Here is a 21,228-nt window from a genome sequence, read left to right as displayed (position 1 = left end):
CTCTGGCAGGCAGTTTTGGATGGATGAGTTAACTTAGCAAAGGCTAAAGCTGGGCTCTGTGCATAAGGGCGGCGGGAGAAGAGGTGTTTAGGAAAGTATCGGGGGTCTCCAGGGCAATAACGGGGCTTCGGGTGTGCATGTCGAGGGGGTACAAAGGCACCGCTTGCCGCAGAGAAAGGGCTTGTGCTTTTTGTTTGGCGAGTTCTCACCTCACACTGTTTCCGCAGGTTGTTCACAGTCTCTTCTTTCTTCACAATCGCAGCCTTTACCCTATCAATAAAAAAAAAAATCCACTTTATGACCCACATCATACCGTGTCTGTTTGCCCAGATTAATGATTTCTCTTTGCACGACGGCGAAGGGAACTGCCCGTCGTATTTTCTCCTTGGCACACAGGATTTTTTTATTTTTTTTTACTTGAATTTGAATAATAGTGTATAATGTTCTATCACAGCGTGGAAACAATGAAAATTATAGAACTTTAAGTCGATTTCTCGCCGTTTCCAGAGGCTACGAGAAGGGGACGTATATAACAGCCTAAATGACATATCGGTATTACACACGGCTTTACGGGGGTATTTATTGTATCCAGTTCACTGCGTTAACGGGAAACCTCTGAATTCATAAGTCAGACTTTGTTGAGTTTGGTTCAGTGGTGCCAACTCGCGGCGGCTGCTTACACGCATGAGGTGTTTGTTGCTTATGTTATGTTTGAGTTAAAGTTTATTTGTATTGTATCTGCAGTTCCACATTAAACCACCAGGGGCAAACGTTACAGGTAACAGGTTTCTTTTACACCCTGGCTGGATTCTTTCTGTGCTCTCTTTATTAGATCCATTCTGTAAATGTATTTTGGGTAGGACTAGATGTGTTTTTGGGGCTTCTTTATTACTTGGCCAAATGCCTGTCGGGGGTCAAAACCATGAGATTTTACGTTTATCTTTTTATCCGTCTCGCGACTCTTTTGTATGTACATAAGCAAACTGCATACGGTGTCACATGGCCACGTGACAGACTGGAGCCCTAGCCAACAAAGCCCAAAGCCATTTGATCTATACATATGCATGGAATCTGCATGCTAACCAGGGGCACAGCCATTTAACTTACTCATAGACACACCTGAAGCAGAAAGAGAGCTTCCGCAAACCCTTGAGCCCGCTGCTTTAAATTGTGGTCATCTTGCCAGGTACTTGAAAGATCAAGAGAGTCCAAAAGACTTTCAAGAAGACCAAAGACTTTTCGGATTTTTTTTTTGAACTTGACGTTTGTCAGAATAGTGTGAATTGATTTTTCTTTTGACCCTCGGCTTTGGGGACATTATGACAGATTTGCCCTACAATAAAAGGCTACACTCTTGTAAATTATGAGTGTGCTGTCATAAGGCGAAGTTAATGACAATCAAAACGGCTGCGTGTTCCAGTCATCGGGTGGTTATAGTTCCATGGAAATTGCATGCGCGTGCAAAGTTTTGTAAAACAACGAATGGCCCCGCTGATCTGATGTCTCCATTGGTCCAGGAAAGGAAAAGTGGTGACCGGTGATGGGGTCATGGGCGGCCAAGGATCATTGATGCCCGTGGGGGGGCGAAGCACAAACATTTTAACGCTGGGTTTGTGACAGAATTTATTTACTAAACCTGTGGTACCTGGAGAATGCTGGAATGTAAACACAGGACAATGTCTTATGGAAATATTGCTTAAGGGAGTAAAAATGTGGGACAGTGAGGCGCCTTCACTGATTGGCGGAAAAGATTGCCCTTTAAAACACATTGTCTGGAACGGACCCTAAAAAAGTACCTCTTGTGGACTTCCTCCAGCTCCTCGTCCTTTTCGCGGCTGATCCTTTCCAGCTCCAGCCGGTGTCTCGCTTGCCCCTCTGACGATTCTATTTTCAAACGCCTGTTCTCGTCCTCGATCAACACAAGTCGATCTGCAAACTCCTGCCGGATGACATCGGAGAGACTTTTCCTCTCCTCGTTCAGCCGGTCTGTGATCTGTTGGGGTAGCAGAATTTCGGCATGTTAGTAGTGACCCAGGTTCTTCATGAAAATGCGTTTCTGCTGCTTATGTTCCCCTCCTCACCTTCCTGATGTCCTCCACCTCCTGGTCTCTCTGTCTCAGGAGTCCCTGAAGTCGGATCTGTTCTCCTTCCAGCTCGGTAACGCGCTCCTTCAGCTGGTTGCATCTCTCCTGCAGTTTCCTCTCGGATCGCTCTATCTCCTGAAGCTCAGACTCGTACTTATCCCTCACCCTCTTAATCCTGCAAGCCAAGGGAAAAGAACCCAAGATGAGTGACACTTTTTTTATGGCAATACCACTATGTTTCAGATGTTCAATTCTAGAAAACCTCTTTTGATTAGGAACAATGTATTTAGAATATGCCTGAAGTAATCATTTATTCCATCCAAATCTTGGCCCTCCATCTTTCTTTCTTATGTGCAGTGAGCCAAAGTCTGGATTTAGTCATTAAGACACAGTCTACCTAGTGGCAGCGTGACTAGACCGAGTTCCTAGATCTGGACTAGTTGGCCTTCGTGAAGTTCCAGAACAAGAATGTTAAACTCTTGCGGGTGATTCACAAACTGTTTAATTGTACACAGGCTAACGAAATAGATCCTGGAAAGCGTAGGTGGCCTCGAATAACCAGTTGGACATCTCAAACGCAGAACCTTATCAACGCCAGGATTAAATGTGTATCGCGTTCTAGAGGAGGCTGGCTGGTATTTTTACTGCATCTAAAAGCGACACACGTACGATTCTATTTCTGTAGATAGAAGTTTTAATTTTAGCAAGAGCCCTCATGCATGACATGTGTTATTACAAGCCGTGTTAAAAGGGTAGGTGCAGCTTACATAGCGTACTATTTCGCCACCTCAGTCAGTTTCTGTAAAGAATGACAGACAAGGAAATATCACTCTGAGCCACTGGAAAGTAAGCTTACGCACAGCCGCTGATCAAGGTGATGCTGTAACAGATGAGCAAAACGCGGTTTGTTTCCTGAAATATGTCTATTTTTAAGACATATCACATGGGCAAGTCTTTGTTGTTTGTGAAGGGCTTAAAATGGGTGATGGAGTGAGTACGTGCCTTCCTTCTTGTTACCTGAGGAACATCTTATTTCTAAAAGCTGTAAACAGTATTGTTCAGGACCTGGATAATTTTAAGGCTAATCATCGTTCTTGCCCCTGTTGCATAAATTTGGGTCAAACTCTGTAAATCCACTTGGGTGACTTTCTAGAAGCTCTGCAGCGTATGTTCACCAGTAATACACCAGTAATACATACACTCGCTGAGACCACAAAGACTAGCCTGGTCTTCCTTCCTTCATGGTTGGACATTTGTGTACAAATGTAAGAAGGAGGAGGTTGCTGCTGATGCCAGCTGGGGTTCCCTCATAGAAGAGGAAACAAGGTGGGCTGGAGAAGTCCTTAAGATGGTCAGAAGGTCTGGTAAGAGACCAAATATGGCGAGAGAAAGAGAAAAGCCAAAGGATGGCCAAGCTTTTTTTCTTGGGGGAACTTAAAATACATGATTTTAAGTTAACCTGTGTAACTACCTGATTCTGGGATGGGCAAATGCCCCAGACGGAACATTCTTATCAGCTGGAGACTTGAGTTAGCAATATATTTGTGTAAGGAACCCATCGTATGTACTACGGGTGCAGGTATCTCAACTCCTCTTATCAGAATCTCCATTCCGGTTTCTCCACTGTGTTGAACACTTCTTTTGGAGGAAGCTGATTGGCTCTGGAAGCCTTTGTAACGGTGGGGTTTGGAGACGGGAGACAAGATGTTACCGGCAATGATGGTCTTGGAGATTACCTGTTCTCTGCGGCTCTCTCACACTCCTCCCTGGCAGCCGACATCTCTGCCTCCAGACGATGTATTACGATCTCTATTTCCTTATCTCGTTCTTTCCTGACATCTTCCTTGAGCTCCCGTTCCCGGGACAGCAGCCAAGCCTCCTGCGGATGTGAATAACAGAGACGTTACGCAGAGGGAATGTGCATTTCAATATATATCAAAGGTGCCGTTCCACCTTTGTAACTAAACTTTTCTCATAATTAAGCTACGGATCGGCTGCTGCCGTATTTTGGGATTTAAACCTATAATGCAAATAAAACTGACAGATCTGCTAAGTCTTATTTGCACATTTAAAAGTACTGGATCTAGTTTGGATCACGTGACATACCCAGCCTGAAGAGGAATTACTTTTTTGTCACTACCAATTCATTAAAAAGGAAAATATGAGAGAACGTAATATTTTTAAGAAAAAAAACCTTTAAGAAGAAAGACCTAGGGAACGTACCTCCTTCTTCATGTAATTCTGCTCCCACGCTTGCTTCTCAATATCTAGCCTTTCTTTAAGGGCTTTTATCTCTGCCTGAAATGAAGAAAACGTTAGATCTTCCCCCGAAAATCCAAGGCTATAGATCGGTCATCACAATGCAGCTTCACAATATTCTCGTACCGGTTTCTGAAGGGGAAATTTAGTCTCTCTACCAGTATAGACCCATTTTATCAACCGCGAGAGGTTCAAAGTACAGAAATCCAGTTTTCCCAGTCCATAATAGAGACTAGAGTCATGGGATGTTTGTCTTCTGTGGGGTTGACGCCGATGGATGTTCTAAAGTTGGACATTCTTAGTGTGTTTGTTTACGGCATAAGTGCTTCCTCTTTGTATATCGATTATGCATCATATTCCCGTAACCTTTCCCTAATTCAGAAAAAGATTTTTGAGAGCCGTCTCGTTTTTGCTTGGGAACCCCGACAGTAGATGCACGCGATCGGCAAATTCACCCACCTAAGGAGCGAGCAGCGGTTGTGCTTGAGAGTCATGTTGTCTATGTGGATAGTTAGAGGCTATTGGGAAGATCGCACACCATACAATAGAGTACATACACGGCCCATTTTTCCCCTGGACAGATATCTACCACATGTTGGTGACCTGAAGGTATAAAGTACTACCCTGCAGTACACAGCCCCGGCCGGGCTGGACATGTGCCGGCCATTGTGATCCCCCTACCATGGGTAAAGCGGTTAGCACCCTGATGTGCGTAGTGGGAAATTATAGCAAAATGCTATTTCCCCCCCCCTCTTAACATAATCTGCTTGTTGTACGACAGATGAATAACTCATCACAAAGACATTTAGAATGTTCTTGGGGATTTATTTAACCTGGCACGTTTGTTGCTACTTTTGGTAATGACCTCCATGGACTTTCACTAGTCACAGTGACAGCCATGGTGATTAAGGCTGAGCAATTCTACCATCCACCTTATCGTAAGCGTGAAATTGAGGCGTTTGCCTGGTAGAAACAAGAACGTATTCAAATGACTGATATCCGACAGTGTGACAATGGCGTGTAAAAACGGGGGGCTGCTTTTAAAGAAGCACAGCATGTGCGCGTGATATTAGGTCAGTTGGCTGACAGACGGTTCCACCATGTTTACCCACAACAAAGTAAGATAAGGGCTTGTTACGTTGGCCTGGTTAAGCAATATGGGTAAGATGACCGTAGAAGTGACTGTTCCAAGGTCGTGTTACTACATATAGACCCTGATCGTAGACGCTGCACATATTGGAATGGACAAAATGTAAAAGCCAAATTTGGAGATCAAAGTATTGCATAGAAGGTTGATGAAGGACCATGTCGGGCACATTTCGGCAAGAAGGCCTGATCTGGCCCGGTACACTGTATAGTTGAATCGATGAGGTGACCTTTTTCAAGAAATGTCAGTGATCTGTATATTATACAGGGCCAACCAAGCTCTAATCGCAGCAGATCATTGGGTTTGACCTTTCCAATGCACTGATGGCGAGTGGCAATCACACTCTCCTACCTGCGCCACGGGCTGGCTCACCAGGAGGATAGGAATAAAAGCCTCCTAAAGCTAAGCCACCTGAAATCCCTTCAACTTTTTTGTGTTTGGCTCCTCGCGCATGTCCGGGCTCTCTGTATCGGGCGCATAGCTTGGCTCATGCTGCACCGCTGGCCCCTAGGGCTCCAACGCCACATGTTCCAAAACAATATTCTGGAGACATTTACTGAGAGGCCTCCGTAGTGTGCCTTAACTGAGATAATCTATGGGTTAGCCGGGTACACGCTGGAAAGGCTTAAACAGAATAACTCAACCCCAGATTTACCAATGTCAAAGACTGAGATGAAACCTTTATGCCGGCATAGTCTGCATACCACGTAAAATGTCATCTAATCAGCGTTTTCGCTGATCCGGTTTATGAAGTCCATTGTACTGGAGGCACAGTGTGAGGTACCTTAATTCTTTAGATTTTTGGTCTGTTTTTCTACTATGCGCGCTTCATATCCGTCACTCAATTTCTGCGTTCAAAGACGTTTGATGAATTGGATTCAAGCCCGTGTTTTTATCTGTCCTGTCGATTTAGTCTTGGCAGGGCTGGAGGTTAATATTTCATTCAAAAGGAAGACTTTTTAAAGGGGAATTCCAGCCATTTTCTGAGCTTTAATGCATACGATCCCCTCTCTGCATCCGCTGATATTAATTTGGGCTGCGAGAGAGACTGTTGTGATGTCGCATCGTGTTTAAAAATAAAGCCAATTGCGATAATAGCTTTACGGGGGAACAGCGCGGCTGCAATGAGTCTCTAGGGCTAGAGCCTCATGCGCGGTCTACTAGAACAATCCAGGTACAGAAAATGCCTTCTAATAAATATCATAGATGAAAATAATGTCACACTGATGATAACAGAAATAATAAATTGCTCTCAGAACTCATGTATTAGATCTGATGGGTTCCTCTTATCTTGTCACGCAGGTTTGTAAAAGGCTATAATTCTGTGTACGTAGGTAATGAAGAGCCTGACAACATTGTAGCCGAAAGGTGTGAGAAGACCTCTACACATGTGGGCTACAGTGGGCCGACTTTTAGCGAAACTATGTAACCCTTATGTACGGAGACGCGATTACATCGGCTATTTCCACCTACAGCAACCAATTTACGATCATAGGAAGGTCCAGGGTAGAAGAGGACCTCTGACCTAAAAGACCCGGGTTAACATTTACAGCATGAAGGCCCGTAGAGCCCTGAACTAACGTGACTATTATGTGACTATTATGTGACTATTACTAACGTGACTACTATGTGACTATTACTAACGTGACTGTACGAGGTAAGAGTGAAGTGACCTGGTGACGTCTCTCCTGCTCGTCTTTGCTCTTCTCGTATTCTTCTTTCAAGACTCTGGTGGTCAGGGAGCAGTTTTCTTCCAGCTGTTTCCGCAGCTCATCCAGTTCTGCTCTCTGTCTGTTTAGATAAAAAATTCTCAATCACATCAACTAGAACCTTCCACTGTGCGTCTTTTGGGCCTAAATAATAATCTAAGTTTTCATTTAGAAATATTTACTGGGATGAAAAAGTTGACTTTCTATCTTCTTGTAACCTGGAGCCCCCCCCATTCTGTTCCCCAATCACTTGCAGCTACTGATCGGTTTTCATCAAAGGGGTGGAAAAACCATTAATGGATGGCCCTAACGAGGTGAACACATGGGAACGTGTCAACTTTTACACTAATGTTCCAAAAACATGTTGACACAAATGGGATCAGATGGTTCTGCTTGAGGTGTGTTACCGCCACGTCTCTGTTACCCTTTAAAAGGATCCCACGCCTGTAAACTGCTACAAAAACAACACCGGTAGATCACGGAACACGCTGTGTCGACGTGGCATTAATACGGTTCACATGATCTCTTCCACTAAAAGCTTTCAGACTACCTTTCTTGCACAAATACCTATAATCTAAGTGTTTTTTTTTTTGTTTTTTTACACTAAATAAACACACGGAATGATTTTCTTGCTTAGGTTGAGGGGCGGAAGGTTACTAGCCCTGGTGCGATCGCGTCACATGTTAGGGGATACCTTCACATTGCATTACATTGTTCTGCCAAGAACCGACAAGTAGTCCAAAGCAAAGTTTATATAGAGTTATCTACACATCCTGAAGGTGTAGCTCACACAATAGATATTCCAAAGGTCATCACCGATATACGAACAACAGCGGCTGCGGGGTTAGGTTGTGCGGTGTTTGAGGAACACACTTTCTGGGTGTGTACAGGTGAGGCTGCACAGGTGGTCAATCCACCGAATACCCACCCATCTCCCTACTTATTTGCAGAAGGTGATAATTCCTCACCTGGTTGCCTGCTGGCTCAGCCGCTCCTTCTCCTCGCCGACCTCGCTGTAAAGACGTCTGCGCTGCTCCTGTAGCGACTGCTCTTCCTGAACAAGTTGCTTTTCGTACCTGCGCCAAACTGAAGTTACATTTCCATCCAGAAAGGACACTTCTGGGGTATAATTGATGTCATCCAATCAACTTGCTTAACGATATTCTTCTGTTTTAATTACATTGTATTGTTATGGGGTATATATATAGGTTATGATTTTATGGTTCTGTTGAAAAGGTCTGAAGTATGATCTTATCTCTATAGCAATGAATGGAATGGTCAAATCCACTAGACCCTATGGTAACAGGACTAATATATATCTATAGCCTCCGTTGAATCTCAAGATCCATATAGGGGGTCTACAGAACCCCCTATGCATTTGCAAACGGGGCGCAAGAGAAATTTAAAGGCACCTCTTAGCTATTATATGCATTAGAGTGTCCCTTTAAGTTTGGGTGCCGATCTGAAACATCAGGCTGGGACGAGGCTTTCTCCTACCTCTGCTTGGCTAGTTCCCGCTCTCGTTGGCTCACTTCTTCCTTCTCTCTCTCTAGGTTTTGCCGGAGTTCCTCTGCCTGGTGCACGTAGCGTAGAGCCGCGCGCTCGTCCGACTGCAACAGCTCGGCCTCGTGAAGAGCCTTCAGCTTGCGGATCTCTTGCTTGTGTTTGGAGATGAGTCTCTGGATTTCCGGCTCTAGTCCTGCAAGAATACACAGTCTATGAAACGGTTCTATTTGTTCTTTTTTCTCTGTTATATGATCTGGTTTTTGTTTGTGACCTCATTTACAAAGAAGATCGCTCCGTGTTCTGAAAACAGTCAAGTGTAGCGTCCGAAACTATTTTTAAAGCTTTCGAGAAATATCACAGAAGTAGTGTTCCATATTCTCAGTTACATTTTTTTAATAATATTATTATTATTATTATTAATAATAATAATAATATAAAAAAGTTGTATATCGCCAAGGTCAGAGTGGGTGGAAATCACATTTAAAATTGAGTACAAATACAACGCGGTGTACGAGCTCTTGATTCTGTGCGTTGTATCTGTACGTAGAAGACGTAAACTGCTTAAGGTTATTTATTCAAAACAAACACTATCTTAATATTTAATGGAAACTAAATAAACACAAGATCATGTTTCTAGCATTCCAAAACACATCTAACATTTCCAAGTAAGCAAGGACTGTCTAAATTAAAGGGCGCCCAAGTAACTTATTCACTCAAGCCGAGGTGTGCCCTGTATAATGCATAGCTAATGCATCAGGGTGACGTTTAGGGAATTTTTATTAGGGCCAAATAACTATGAATTCTTTCTCAAGCTCGTCACTGGGATTAAACCTTCGCAATGCGTAGTGACTTTTCCACAAACTCTTCTCTGTCCCAGCCTTCTGCGCATTATACTGCCCTTAAAGAAGAACTCCCACAGTTTAATGCTATGACAAATATGTCTTCAAAAACATAGGGCTGTTTTCTTTTTAAAAACAGGTTTTGCAGAATATAATGTTTTCAGGATATTAGTCAATTGTACGAGTTCTCAGTCTGTTATCTGAGGCCGATCTACTAGGCAAACACCCCGACTCCTTATCATACTGCCTGAGATAGACAATAAAATGTCTCAGTCTTAATCAACCCCCTGAATGCTGACCAAGGAAAGTCATAGAAGTCATGGACTTCATCAAGCATCAGCTCAGGCTGGTGTTTAAGCAAAGAAAGTCACCCAAAATATCAAACGGCTGACCGCAATGGCGGCCTCCGGGTCTTCGATTATATTCCATCGCTGACTGCAAACGTTATTTACCTTTTACTGTTATCTCTTTAATTTTCTTGGTCTTTTCGTCAATCCATTTCTCTCGCCTCACTTTCTCAGTCGCGGTCATGAGATCCTGTAACCTCTTCATCTCCTGCAAGAACACATCAAGGTCATTAAGGAGAACCGGAGCCCCTGTTACAACAGCGACACAACATAGGAGGTTTGTCGTAGGCAAACGCTGCACAAAAATAATAATAATACCCCATCAGGATACGATACGATTATAACCCAGACCCGCTGAGGAGTAATAATGGAAGGACAGGCAGAGGCAAAAACTAAATCAAACAGACATAAATCTGTATCTTTAACATAAATACATGAGAATAGCGGAGGCTTACTGACGAAAAGCAAGGGGTTTTGCGGGTTACGGCCATTCATTTATACAGGCATGCTTTTTGGAATCAGTATGCGTGAGTCCATCTCCTGCAACGACGGACAACGATACGGCACTTGTTTTTGGCAAAAGATCAAAGGGACTCGTAGTTCGTTAGTTTTCTTTTTCTTTTGTTACGCGAAGGGGAGCAATTTTGTGACGCAGGTCTGAAGGGGGGGGGCTGCGGTGCCAGGGATAAAGTAGGGAGCCAAGTGTCGGAGGGGGGTTTTAACGCAGAGAGGGACGTTACCTCGCACAGGGGGCCCAGAGTTTGCCAAACCTGGCGAAAGGAAAGGAAAAAGAAGAGAAAAATAATAGAGAAAGAGGAGCATTCTGCAGCAAGAAGAACACAAGTCTGATCGGACTGCTGTCTCTCTAGCACCGCCCAGTGGTAGAGTTTGATTATTACAGTTAGAATAAGCAGAAATAATTAACTGAGGCCCACTGAAGATCAAGAGAAACTAAGAATTACTTTTATATATTTTTTTGAAACTAGATAAGACTATTTTCCAGAACATGATACTGTCTTGTTCTGCCAGAATTCCTACTTCATAACCCTTCATAGCCTGAGAGCACTAGGTAAGCTATCCTGGGAAGTTCCCAGAAGGCAGAATGCCAAAACGAATATAAATAATGCAGGCAGCGCTTCCCGGTGTGCATCCAGCGCCCCTCACACTCACCAGTTCGTGCTGTTCCTGCATCTGGTTGATCTTGTTTCCATATTTCTGATCCACCTGCTTGAGCTCATGTACCAGAGACTCACAGCGCTCGCTTAGAGCTTTCTTGTCATCAATGAGCTACGGGAAGGGCAGAGAGTAATGGGTACACAAGTTGGCACTACTGGAGTTGCTGTACACCATAACACCACTGTTTAGTATATAGTGTCACCTCATTGGTCTATGACTAAGGGGTTAACCATTTACAGCAGGATAAAATGACCCTCTCACCACCATGTCTGCTAATCCTCCCAGAACTGTGAATGACTGGATACGTTAAGGGCAAGCTCCTCTAACCAGTACCGGCTCGGTGATAGACAGCGCTTCCCCTTACCTGGTCTATGAATGAGAGGTGCCGGTTAATCGTAGCCTCATATTGCTCGCTCTGCTGCTTCAGTTGGTATCCCAGCTCTTTCTCCGTCTGTTTAACGTGTCTAACCGTCAGCTCTCGCTGCTGAGCCTGGATGTAAAACAACAAGAAAGCATTAACCTTTATACATAAACCACTTCTGATCCAAAAAACATGTTGCCGTTATAAAAGTTATGCAGTTAGAGTTCCCATATCAAACATTTTACTGAGAATCTGAAAAATAATGGCTGTAGCTGAGCCGTACCAGAGCCGTCTGCAGCAGGCTGATGGCTTTCTTCTTCTCCTCCACCTCCAGACGCAGCTTCAGCATCGAACTGGTCACCTCCGTGGCCACAGCAGATGCCTGCTCCAGATGCGTCAACTCTTCTTCTGACAGCAAAGCCTACAAGATCAGGAACAAAAACTTGGTATCAGGGGCAGATAAGTTGAGAGATGGTAGGCATTTTAGCACATGCATGTTAACCTATTACTTACCCCTCTATAGGTGTTGGAAGCTGCAGACCGTGGTCTTTCTTGCTCAGATTTTTCCATTTCGTCCAAGAAGCTTATGATGCTCTGGAGCTTTGCCTCTGAGAGAAGGACACCGTTTTGGGCTTCTTTTTGCTCCCCCTGTCCATTCCGCATCAGCTGGCCAAGCCGCTCCAAGTTATCTGCGGTCAGTGACGTGTCTGCGTCCTACAATGGAGAAGAGTTATAGGCATTCAGATAGAACGTACAGAGACACACGGAAAATACCTTTGATCCTTTCTCACCCCATCTATCCACTGGAACTTGTCCTTGGATTGTCCTTGGATTTCAGGCAGGGGCTCTGGCTCCTCCAGCTGTTTGAGTGTGTCCAGCAGGTCAGTAAGAGTAGTTTTAGACTGAGCCATGCTTGCAGAGGCCGGCATATCCAGATCTCCAAGTAAATGGTCCAAGGAGCCCTAAGAATTAAAAAAAGGGGAATTTGTGGAGACATGCAAGAAAACAAAATCAAAGACGAGGACCCAGACAGCTGCCAGCCGGCACGTACCCGTGACTTCTGCTCACTGTGCTTGCTTTCAGGAGCTGGGCTTAGCAGGGAGGTCACGGCTTTGTCTAGCTCCATGCCAGTCTGGGCTCTGGTACCTAGAAATCCCAGAAAGACAGACTGGTTCAGTGACTAGTTATACTCGAAGTAAGGAGCAGTCATCGTGGAAGCCAACTGAACGTTCTTGCTTGCTTACACGAAATGTATACATTCGCCCCAGGATTGTGTTTCAGAAAAATGGCTGGTAATTTAATTGGATTCATCCAATTGGTACATTCATGAACTTCAGAATGGTCTGATTTAGATCATAGAGTATGGTATATGGATCTTGAACAAACTCCGATGAAAACCAGCTAGCTGTTTTTGAACACAAAGCATCATGGAAGACGCACGTCAGCCTGTATCTTGTTGTGTTATGCTGAACAATGCAATGAAGGAGTCCTGAATGTCTGAAGGGAAAGGGCTAAGCTAGTTTCATCATAGAGGATCAGTGGGAGTTTGGAGCACCCAAATATTATATAACATCCACCGGAAGCCACAGACGAAGAGAGGCACATAGTTTTTAACAATTAAAAACAAAGCTCTATTTATGTCAGCGCTGCACTATAACAAACCTATACCCACATACAAAATACAATACGTTTTCTTCCTTCTCCTGAGTGACTTCATGTAAAGTAACCCTGACCTGTGTTGTGGGCCTTTGCGGTAGTCGGTTGTGGGGACATCACGGAATTTCTGGCACTCCGTTTCTGCCCCAGCTTCCCTCTCTGCGCCAGCTTCTGCAGCTCTTCCTCTGCCACTCGCTTGGCCTCCAGCGCCTTGTGCTCCCGTTTCTGCTGCAACTCCTGAAGCCAAAGAGCGGTTAAAGAGACGCCTCACGTGCTGCTTATAGATAGAGACCCCTCTATCCGTACCATACAAGAACTACAAATCACACACACGATGTATATATATAGAGCAATCAGAAGGGACATCCCGTTATGGGGTCAGGAATATGTCTGGTTGACTGATATAACAATATATTCTATATCAAGGGAAGAGACACTCTAACCAATATAGCTTTGTCCATCTTTCACGAACAAGATCAATGCTTTCTTTCCACCAACCCATACCTGGATGGCTGCCCTCCTGGCCTGTCGCGCTTTCTCCTCCCGAATCCTCCGTCTCTCCTCCTCCTTGGTCTGCTGGGAGGTTAGGAAGTTGCCATCTTCTGTCTGTTGCTGCCTCTCCTTCAAGAAACAGAGAACACGCAATGAAAATGTCCCTTGTGGGTCAGGGTCAGCCGGTCTCTCCCTTAGCACAGATCCATCGGGATGCCTCTCTTCCAGAAGTGAGTAAATCTTTCTGAAGATGTGTCCATTGCAAAGGCACCTAAGGTCTCAGAGAGGATTTTTTTATGTATAAAGGGCATTTCATTTGTTCTTACCTCCTTTTTAGAGGCCAACATCTGCTTTAAGGCACCCTCCCCTGATCTCCGTCTCTGGAGCCGCTGCCGGTACCACCGTTGGATGGTGACTGCGGCATCGTTCACCCGCTGGATAAACCTGCAGCAAACGTTTTAATGTATCGTTAATGCCAACAACACTATAATTTTCTAAATGGCCTTTTTTTTCTTCTTTTTTGGTCTATTGACATAACATTGATATTCAAGGCCTGGACCACACTCATCAGAGCACTGAATTTGGATCAACAAGATCGTTTCACATGATGTTCCATATCCTTATAAATGATTTGGTCAAACTCTAGTACCACTTTAACGTATTTACTGTATCCTATTGTACTAAAATCACATATTTAATTGTTTTGTACAAGATAACTGGAGGTCTCCTATCTGTTACTGACCTCTCTGCCTCCTCTGTGGTCACCTCTTTCCTCTTCTGGGGAGTATTACCCCCTGTGTTATTACGGCTGAGGTTGTTCGTGCTGGATAAATTCTTCTGGGATTTTTGGAAGCCGCCTCCTGAGTCGTCCCCGCTAAGGGGTCTCTGGTTACTAGGAGGGAGAAAGGAATAATAGTATTAAAAATGAGATTAAAAATGGTTCCAGGGCATTCAGAACGCTGATACGACTAAGCAATATTATAATCCATTCAAGCTCTCTCTTACTTCAGCGATGACAGAGCTTGGTTGGAGCTCTTGGAGGTAAGTCCTCGGTCTCCAGGAGAATAGTTGTTGTGCACCATGGTGGTAACAGTGTTCCCGACAGCTCCCTTATTGCTTCTGGTAGGAAAGAACATGGAAACGATGGATTAAAACAATAGCCGGTCCTCTCTTTGCAACATCTCGCCAGAAATCTTTACTATAAGATGTAGATACAAAGGATGTAGTTTAAATCCTTTTCAGCTTTAGTTTTCCCATAATTTGTTTCAGACAACTGTATATCAGCCAACTGAGTTCTCGCTCTGGTATCTTCTACCAGCCTGCTAGACAGAGACTCTGACTCCTTATTATACCGCCTGTGTTAAATAATAGAATATTTCAGTCTTAATAAGCCAGCTGAACACTTTAAATAATGAAAGTCTATGGAGGAAGGGACTTCATTAGCATTGCCATAAAGCATCAGCTCAGTGTGGTGTTTGAGCAGGAAAAGTCACCCAAAATATCACATGACTGGCAGCAATGGCGGCCTCCAGGTCTGCAGATAAAGGGAGTTTATTGGAACAAAATGAGATAAAACCAGGTTTTTGTCAACTACATTACCGTATACAGCACTGGGGGTTATTACTGTATACAGTGCCGGGGTGTGTGCTCAAGGAGAAAAACAAACTACATCCACATTCTATGTATGAAATGCCTCCAGCAACACTATACCTGTTATTGGCTGGAAAGTTGGGTGCCAGCGCAGCAGTGTCTCTCCTCTTCATGCCAACGCTCTTGATGGAGTTGGCACTTCGGGCACTCGAGGGCACAGGGAACATTCTGGGCTGCTCATCCTAAAACCAAACAATGAAACGTAACACAGGTTAAAATAAATTCACATTTTCCTTTCCAGCTATTACAGGTTTCACAGCAGTATCCCAAGAAGTTTGTGATGACTTATTTTTGACCCCAGATATTTGTAGGCGCAGTATCGTGCACGCTTCTGAATTGAAATAATTTCAACCAGTTTTATCTCAGTATAACGAGATGAGTAGTTTACTCCCAAATTATTTCCCAGATAATTAAAAAAACTTAATACTCCAGAAATTATACATTTATTGAAAAATTACATCTATACCTAAGCTATATTTACAAATATATAATGAAATACTTTTTGTATTGCTGTACTTTAAAATGATAAGACTCATTGAGAAAAACCTATAAATATCTATCATATACACACACACACACAATAATGTAGACGTACGTAAACACACATACTGATTTAAAAGGACAGTTTAATATGCATTCTTCTTGAATGGGGATATTAAAGTACTCACAGGGTACTTTGGTATGCATTCATCACAAAAAAAATAAAGACCTACGTGTCCTGGAAGGCCAACGTAGGGCTCAGCTGGCCTATAAGACTTCTTGAATGTCTGTTCAACCCATGGGTCTTAACTCTCGCAATAGAGACACACTGGGATTGGCCCTTTATTATACATAGTGATGTTGGGGAATTGCGTTTAGCGAATAAACCCCAAATCGACAGCCTAGACCAACAGGTATCATATGGCGGTCGCAAGAACCAAAAGTGATCTTCACAACATTACCAGTGATCCTATGGCACATCACAAATGGATCAAAGGAGGGGAATTTGGACCACAGTGTTAGATCCCGTTGTCGGACCTTTAACACACAGTGATAGAGGGTCCATTACACAACAGTTTAAATCCATAAGCCCTCCTTCCAGTACCCAAGGAACAACATAACATAACCCTTTGGAGTTTTGAAAAGGTCCAAATACATGGTATCTGTTCACACGAGACATACCAGGACATTCCAAGTGGCTTTCTTTTCCGGGGAGGTTTTGGTCAAACCGCTCAGCTTCCTCCTTCCACTGGAGCTGCCGTCAAAGAACGCCAGGAAATCCTCATGTTGATCTTCACTGTTGAAAAGAAAAGACACAAAGAAGGGATTAGCATCAGGTAGTCAGATATCAAAGCCTTTGGTATTACCGTTGATCCATATCATTGAAAGTCACCAAAATAAAAAAAAAACCCATATATTTTAAACACATGCCTCCCAACTCTCCTGCCACCAAGACCTACTCCTGTTGGGAGGTATGTAAACAGCATCCTAATAAAATAGATAATTTACTTTTTTTAAAACACTAAGAGAGAAGTCAGGATACAAATTTGATGTTTTGAGAACAAATCTTGTAAAGGTTAACAAGGCTTGCCATCAGGGGCTAAACAATTATGGTCGGAGAGCTCGCAACTGTGACTGTCCCTTTAAAAACGGCTACCAGCGCGTAACACGTGCAGTTAGCAGCACGAAGAGCGTAGAGATCACCCGATTGGATGACCTCTCACACTCTCTCCCTGCACGCTGTCTGATCCATTCTTAGGCCTAAGATGGCACAGACAAGTTGTTGGGGGTCTAAAATGGCACAGAGAAGTTGTTTGGGGGAAATACTGGCACTAACAAGCTGTTTGGGGGACAAAACGAGCACAGTGTGAAATGTTGATTGGTATTGCTGGGGTCCCCCCCGACTTTGTTTGCACCGGGCCCCTGTGGTTTATAGTTACCCCCTTGCTTGCCATATTCAGCATCCTCTCTTATGACTGGAATAACTGAGTCAGAACAGTGGTTTGGGGCTGTATAGGTAACGCGTTCGATATTTGTACACATCACACTGCATGTACGCTTTAAATCACCTACCACAGTCTGACGATTCCACTACATATTAACAGCCTGCTTAGGCAAAAAGAGTTCTGAATAAAAGTAGTGTTTGGGGGAAGGGTGACAAAGAGATAGGGTTCATATTCCACCCCCTTCAAATCCCTATAACAAAGCAGCTGGAGTGGCCTTCAGTGTAAGGAATGAAAGAATAATCCACAAGGTCAGACAAAGAGTGTCCAGACTTCCCCTCCACCCCATCTCTACATCTGTTACATTCCATCTAAGACAGGGAGATCCTTCTCCTCCCACCCCCCTCAAAACAGTCAATTTCCCCCCAGGGAGTAGCAGCTGGACAGATGGGGGGGGGTGGGTGCATTAAAACACACTTCTCTATTTGCCCTGGTGGCAGATATCAGTGTTTTTTTGGTTTCTTTTTTTAACCTAATCCCTTTACAATAAAGTAACTTAACCTCCCGCCTATTTTTAATTTGAAGGACTTTGGAAAAGTACTTTATTCCGAGTTGCGAAAGAATGAGAAATGAAAGAATGAGAAACCGTATAGGTGTTTGATTTATTACCTGAAAAAAGAGCTGTTCCCTGGAGTCACTTGGGTGGTGCTGTTGGATCTGCGAAGGTTGTTGACAGATCGCGATGAATCCCTCTGTATTAAAAAATAGAGGGCATAGACAGTAAGAATGAAACAATGATTTCGGAGTCGGGAAGCAGGAGGAACGAAGGCTATAGGGTTGTCTAAGTTGTGCAGCCCACTGAAACAGTTAAACGCAGGTCCTTGTAAAAGTACATTTTGTTTTTGCTACCAATTGACACGTTCAAACTTGCAGCGTGTTGCTTACATTACAAGAGGCAGGCAGGTAGAACAAAGGATCAAGGAACCCATGAACTCACCGGCGAGTTTCCCTTGCTCCGGGTATCAGTGATGACCGAAATAGAGCGTGCAATTTGCTTGGCGCCACCAGCACTACTCGGCCGCCTCGTGACGGAAAGTTGAGATCCAGTGAGGGCAAGTTCAGTATTGTCTCCCCTACCCTGATGGGCTGGGGTACCAAGGGAACTCTGCATCGGTGCCTGTGGAAAAAGAAGACCATCAAGAAATGTTCTCACGGCCAACACAACTTCTATTTCCTCCAACCAAACACACGGGCTTTGTATTTATTTCCAACGATGAAACATTTAGTAACTTTTGGAACTTTTAAAAAACTTAGACCCAAGAAAAAGGCAAACACTTCCCACCACAATTACAATTTCCAAGATACACTGTAGCTTTTGAACTGGCTGAGCATCGTTGGACCCGTAGATGGGGTTGTAGACTTTAGGAATCACTTGCTGCTGCACAACTTCAGTCCTCGAGGGCCACAAACAGGTCAGATCTTTGGCTAATAACAATTAGTTTAATGACGTGGACTGGAGAAGGAAACCGCTTTTAGGTTGAACTCAAGGAGGGAGCATTCATTCAAGTGACGGAATAAGACAAGGTACAGTCTTAAAGGGTATTTACACCAAAATATATATATATATATTTTTTTTAAATCATATTTGGTAACTATTGGTTAAGGATGGGGAGGAAAAAAATCATAGCTGAACTATATTAACTGGCACGTCATGACAAGGGTCGGTCATACATGTCACAATCACGCACAGCACCACCAAGATCTGGACAGACGTTTAAACGTGACAAGAATAAAGCACCGTTGGGGATAGGCATGTGCTCTGTGTAAAGAAAGGAATCGGTAACTATGACAACAAGGTACAACACGCACACTAATTCATATATGACGCCACAGAAAGGTACACAAGGGGTTGTGTATATAATGAGGTAGAAGCAGAGTGATTTCAGTTTGTTAAGTTAGTAATAAATAAAATGTATGGTCCTGTCTCATGGTATAAGGGCTGTAGGGGTTAAAACCTCAGGATCCCAACTGCTTCTGCATGAGGAAAATATTAAGGTATAATCAGAATCTTCATCGGGTATTCCGGATGCAGGAGAACATGTACGGAACGCAGACAAAATGTCATGGAAACCTGGAATTTCCTGACCGATCAGACCCCTTCGGCATTTCAAATCTTACATGTAGGTAAAAAATGGAAGGAGTGTAAGCTCTACGGGGAAGGGGGGCAGCTCTTCCAGGCAATACCCTTGCAGGGTGTGATGTCCAGAGCAGGACAGGACTTCTGACCCAGACACCGTAAGCACTAGCTATGGCTCTGGAAAATGGGCAGACCAGATAGGCCAAAGGGCCCACATTAGCCACCTGATTAACAATATGGGCTCTTGTGGCGGCGAAGGCCCACCAAGACCTCACACCATCCAGACCTTCCGGTCCATACGAATGTCACCGATACACACCTCTCCACGTGGTTCTGACTAGGCGCTGAGGAGGTCTCACCTGTTCACTTGGCTTTAAACGCTGTAAGGTGTGATGTCACGTTAAAGAGAACTCTTCAGAGATGTCACCGCTGAGGAGCGTCTTTAAGAGATAACGTTTTCAGCACCCGAGTCTTGAAGTCTTCTCTGTCCAGAAGTTCTGGACGCTATCAGCAACTTCTCAACATCTTAAAGCACCGACTTTCCTTTGCTCAGTATCTGGACTGCAGGGGGAAAAGCATTCTAAACTTTAACTTACGGCCCCCAACTTCAACCCAGTCTGAAGGTGTTTAATCAGTATTCTCTTTCAACACCTGGGTCTCCTTTATTTCCAGCCTCAGCTCCCAAGATCAGAGTTTGGGCATGAAGACGCCTCATGCGTACAGGCTATGGCAGCCTTAGGTTACAGGTGTCTGAAGGTTTCACAATGCCAAGTCTCTGGAGATATCACAGCCTCCGGTGCCCACCTTCTGGAGATATCGCCGCCTCCGGTGCCCGGCCTCTGGAGATATCGCAGCCTCCGGTGCCCGGCCTCTGGAGATATCGCAGCCTCCGGTGCCCGGCCTCTGGAGATATCGCAGCCCCCGGTGCCCACCTTCTGGAGATATCACAGCCCCCGGTGCCCACCTTCTGGAGATATCGCAGCCTCCGGTGCCCAGCCTCTGGAGATATCGCAGCCTCCGGTGCCCAGCCTCTGGAGATATCGCAGCCTCCGTTGCCCAGCCTCTGGAGATATCGCAGCCTCCGTTGCCCAGCCTCTGGAGATATCGCAGCCCCCGGTGCCCACCTTCTGGAGATATCGCAGCCCCCGGTGCCCACCTTCTGGAGATATCACTGCCTCCGGTGCCCGGCCTCTGGAGATATCGTAGCCTCCGGTGCCCAGCTTCTGGAGATATCTCTGCCTCCCGTGTCCGGCTTTCTTTCCCCACAGACAGGTTCTAGTACCGCCTCCTCTCGCCGCCTGTACCGCGGTTTCTCACGGTATCTCAGTCACCGGGACCCGACAAAACTGACAATGTTACTAACTCACAACATCCACTCTCTAGCAACAATACAACCTAACCGTACGCCTACCCATAACGCGTGCTTATTGGCCGACACAATATGCTCCGCAACCACTGTTGGTCATCCTAGCAGTCAATCAAAAAACCAACGAGGTTGCTCGACATGCAGTTTGGTAGAGTACACAAAGTGGGCGTGGCTTCTCAGTGCTGTGCTCCTGCGCTCAGTGCGTAAAGTTCTGAGATCCTGAATGGCAATAAGTAACGGTCCATCCGCGGCCCGCACGGGCTGATGCGCACTTTTAGTCTCTTTATTGCAATCAGTAGCGTACCTAGCGGGGGGCGCGGGGGGGCGGTCCGCACCGGGTGCCGCTCATCAGGGGGGTGCCAACTTGCCGGCACCCGGCACCCCTCCAGAGACGGACAGTAATGTCCGCCGCTGGAGGAGCAGGCTCGCAAGGGAGCGGTATCGGAGGTCTTTAACAGACCTCCGGCTCCCTTGAGTGATTTTAAGCCGGTTCCCTTGAACCGGCTTAAAATCACTCAAGGGAGCCGGAGGTCTGTTAAAGACCTCCGATTCTGCTCCCTTGCGATCCGCGCGGCAA

The 21,228-nt window shown here is 44.8% G+C and overlaps 1 protein-coding gene and 1 long non-coding RNA gene across 4 annotated transcripts in view; one reads left to right on the top strand and one right to left on the bottom strand.

The window, feature by feature from the left end:
- The window catches only part of CEP131 (centrosomal protein 131), a 20,416-nt gene extending 549 nt beyond the window's left edge, over positions 1 to 19,867 (bottom strand). The window contains exons 1-26 of one of the 3 annotated variants that reach the window (XM_053453227.1): positions 19,645 to 19,867; positions 18,146 to 18,325; positions 17,818 to 17,900; positions 16,388 to 16,502; positions 15,287 to 15,408; positions 14,582 to 14,695; positions 14,319 to 14,468; positions 13,903 to 14,020; positions 13,589 to 13,705; positions 13,162 to 13,321; positions 12,480 to 12,574; positions 12,220 to 12,390; positions 11,942 to 12,142; positions 11,712 to 11,849; positions 11,432 to 11,557; positions 11,062 to 11,178; positions 10,632 to 10,661; positions 9,997 to 10,099; positions 8,697 to 8,898; positions 8,168 to 8,275; positions 7,164 to 7,281; positions 4,308 to 4,382; positions 3,821 to 3,963; positions 2,082 to 2,259; positions 1,797 to 1,993; positions 210 to 270 (exon numbers count right to left, since the gene is read on the bottom strand). In XM_053453227.1, the coding sequence (XP_053309202.1) occupies positions 210 to 270; positions 1,797 to 1,993; positions 2,082 to 2,259; positions 3,821 to 3,963; positions 4,308 to 4,382; positions 7,164 to 7,281; positions 8,168 to 8,275; positions 8,697 to 8,898; positions 9,997 to 10,099; positions 10,632 to 10,661; positions 11,062 to 11,178; positions 11,432 to 11,557; positions 11,712 to 11,849; positions 11,942 to 12,142; positions 12,220 to 12,390; positions 12,480 to 12,574; positions 13,162 to 13,321; positions 13,589 to 13,705; positions 13,903 to 14,020; positions 14,319 to 14,468; positions 14,582 to 14,695; positions 15,287 to 15,408; positions 16,388 to 16,502; positions 17,818 to 17,900; positions 18,146 to 18,319 (3,216 nt within the window). In that variant the 5' untranslated portion in view covers positions 18,320 to 18,325; positions 19,645 to 19,867. The remainder of the gene's footprint in view (positions 1 to 209; positions 271 to 1,796; positions 1,994 to 2,081; positions 2,260 to 3,820; positions 3,964 to 4,307; positions 4,383 to 7,163; positions 7,282 to 8,167; positions 8,276 to 8,696; positions 8,899 to 9,996; positions 10,100 to 10,631; positions 10,662 to 11,061; positions 11,179 to 11,431; positions 11,558 to 11,711; positions 11,850 to 11,941; positions 12,143 to 12,219; positions 12,391 to 12,479; positions 12,575 to 13,161; positions 13,322 to 13,588; positions 13,706 to 13,902; positions 14,021 to 14,318; positions 14,469 to 14,581; positions 14,696 to 15,286; positions 15,409 to 16,387; positions 16,503 to 17,817; positions 17,901 to 18,145; positions 18,326 to 19,644) is intronic. The other 2 variants (XM_053453228.1, XM_053453229.1) reach the window with 2 other exon arrangements.
- Positions 8,030 to 8,927, top strand: LOC128471313 (uncharacterized). The gene is made up of 2 exons (XR_008346103.1): positions 8,030 to 8,089; positions 8,753 to 8,927. It is a non-coding gene; the product is annotated as an uncharacterized LOC128471313 (long non-coding RNA).
- Positions 19,868 to 21,228: the final 1,361 nt, after the last annotated feature.

Source organism: Spea bombifrons, chromosome 13 (genome assembly GCF_027358695.1).
Source record: "Spea bombifrons isolate aSpeBom1 chromosome 13, aSpeBom1.2.pri, whole genome shotgun sequence".
NCBI classification, from domain to species: Eukaryota; Metazoa; Chordata; class Amphibia; order Anura; family Pelobatidae; genus Spea; species Spea bombifrons.
The sequence above is the reverse complement of the archived record's forward strand: the minus strand, read 5'-3'. Positions and strand labels throughout refer to the sequence as shown.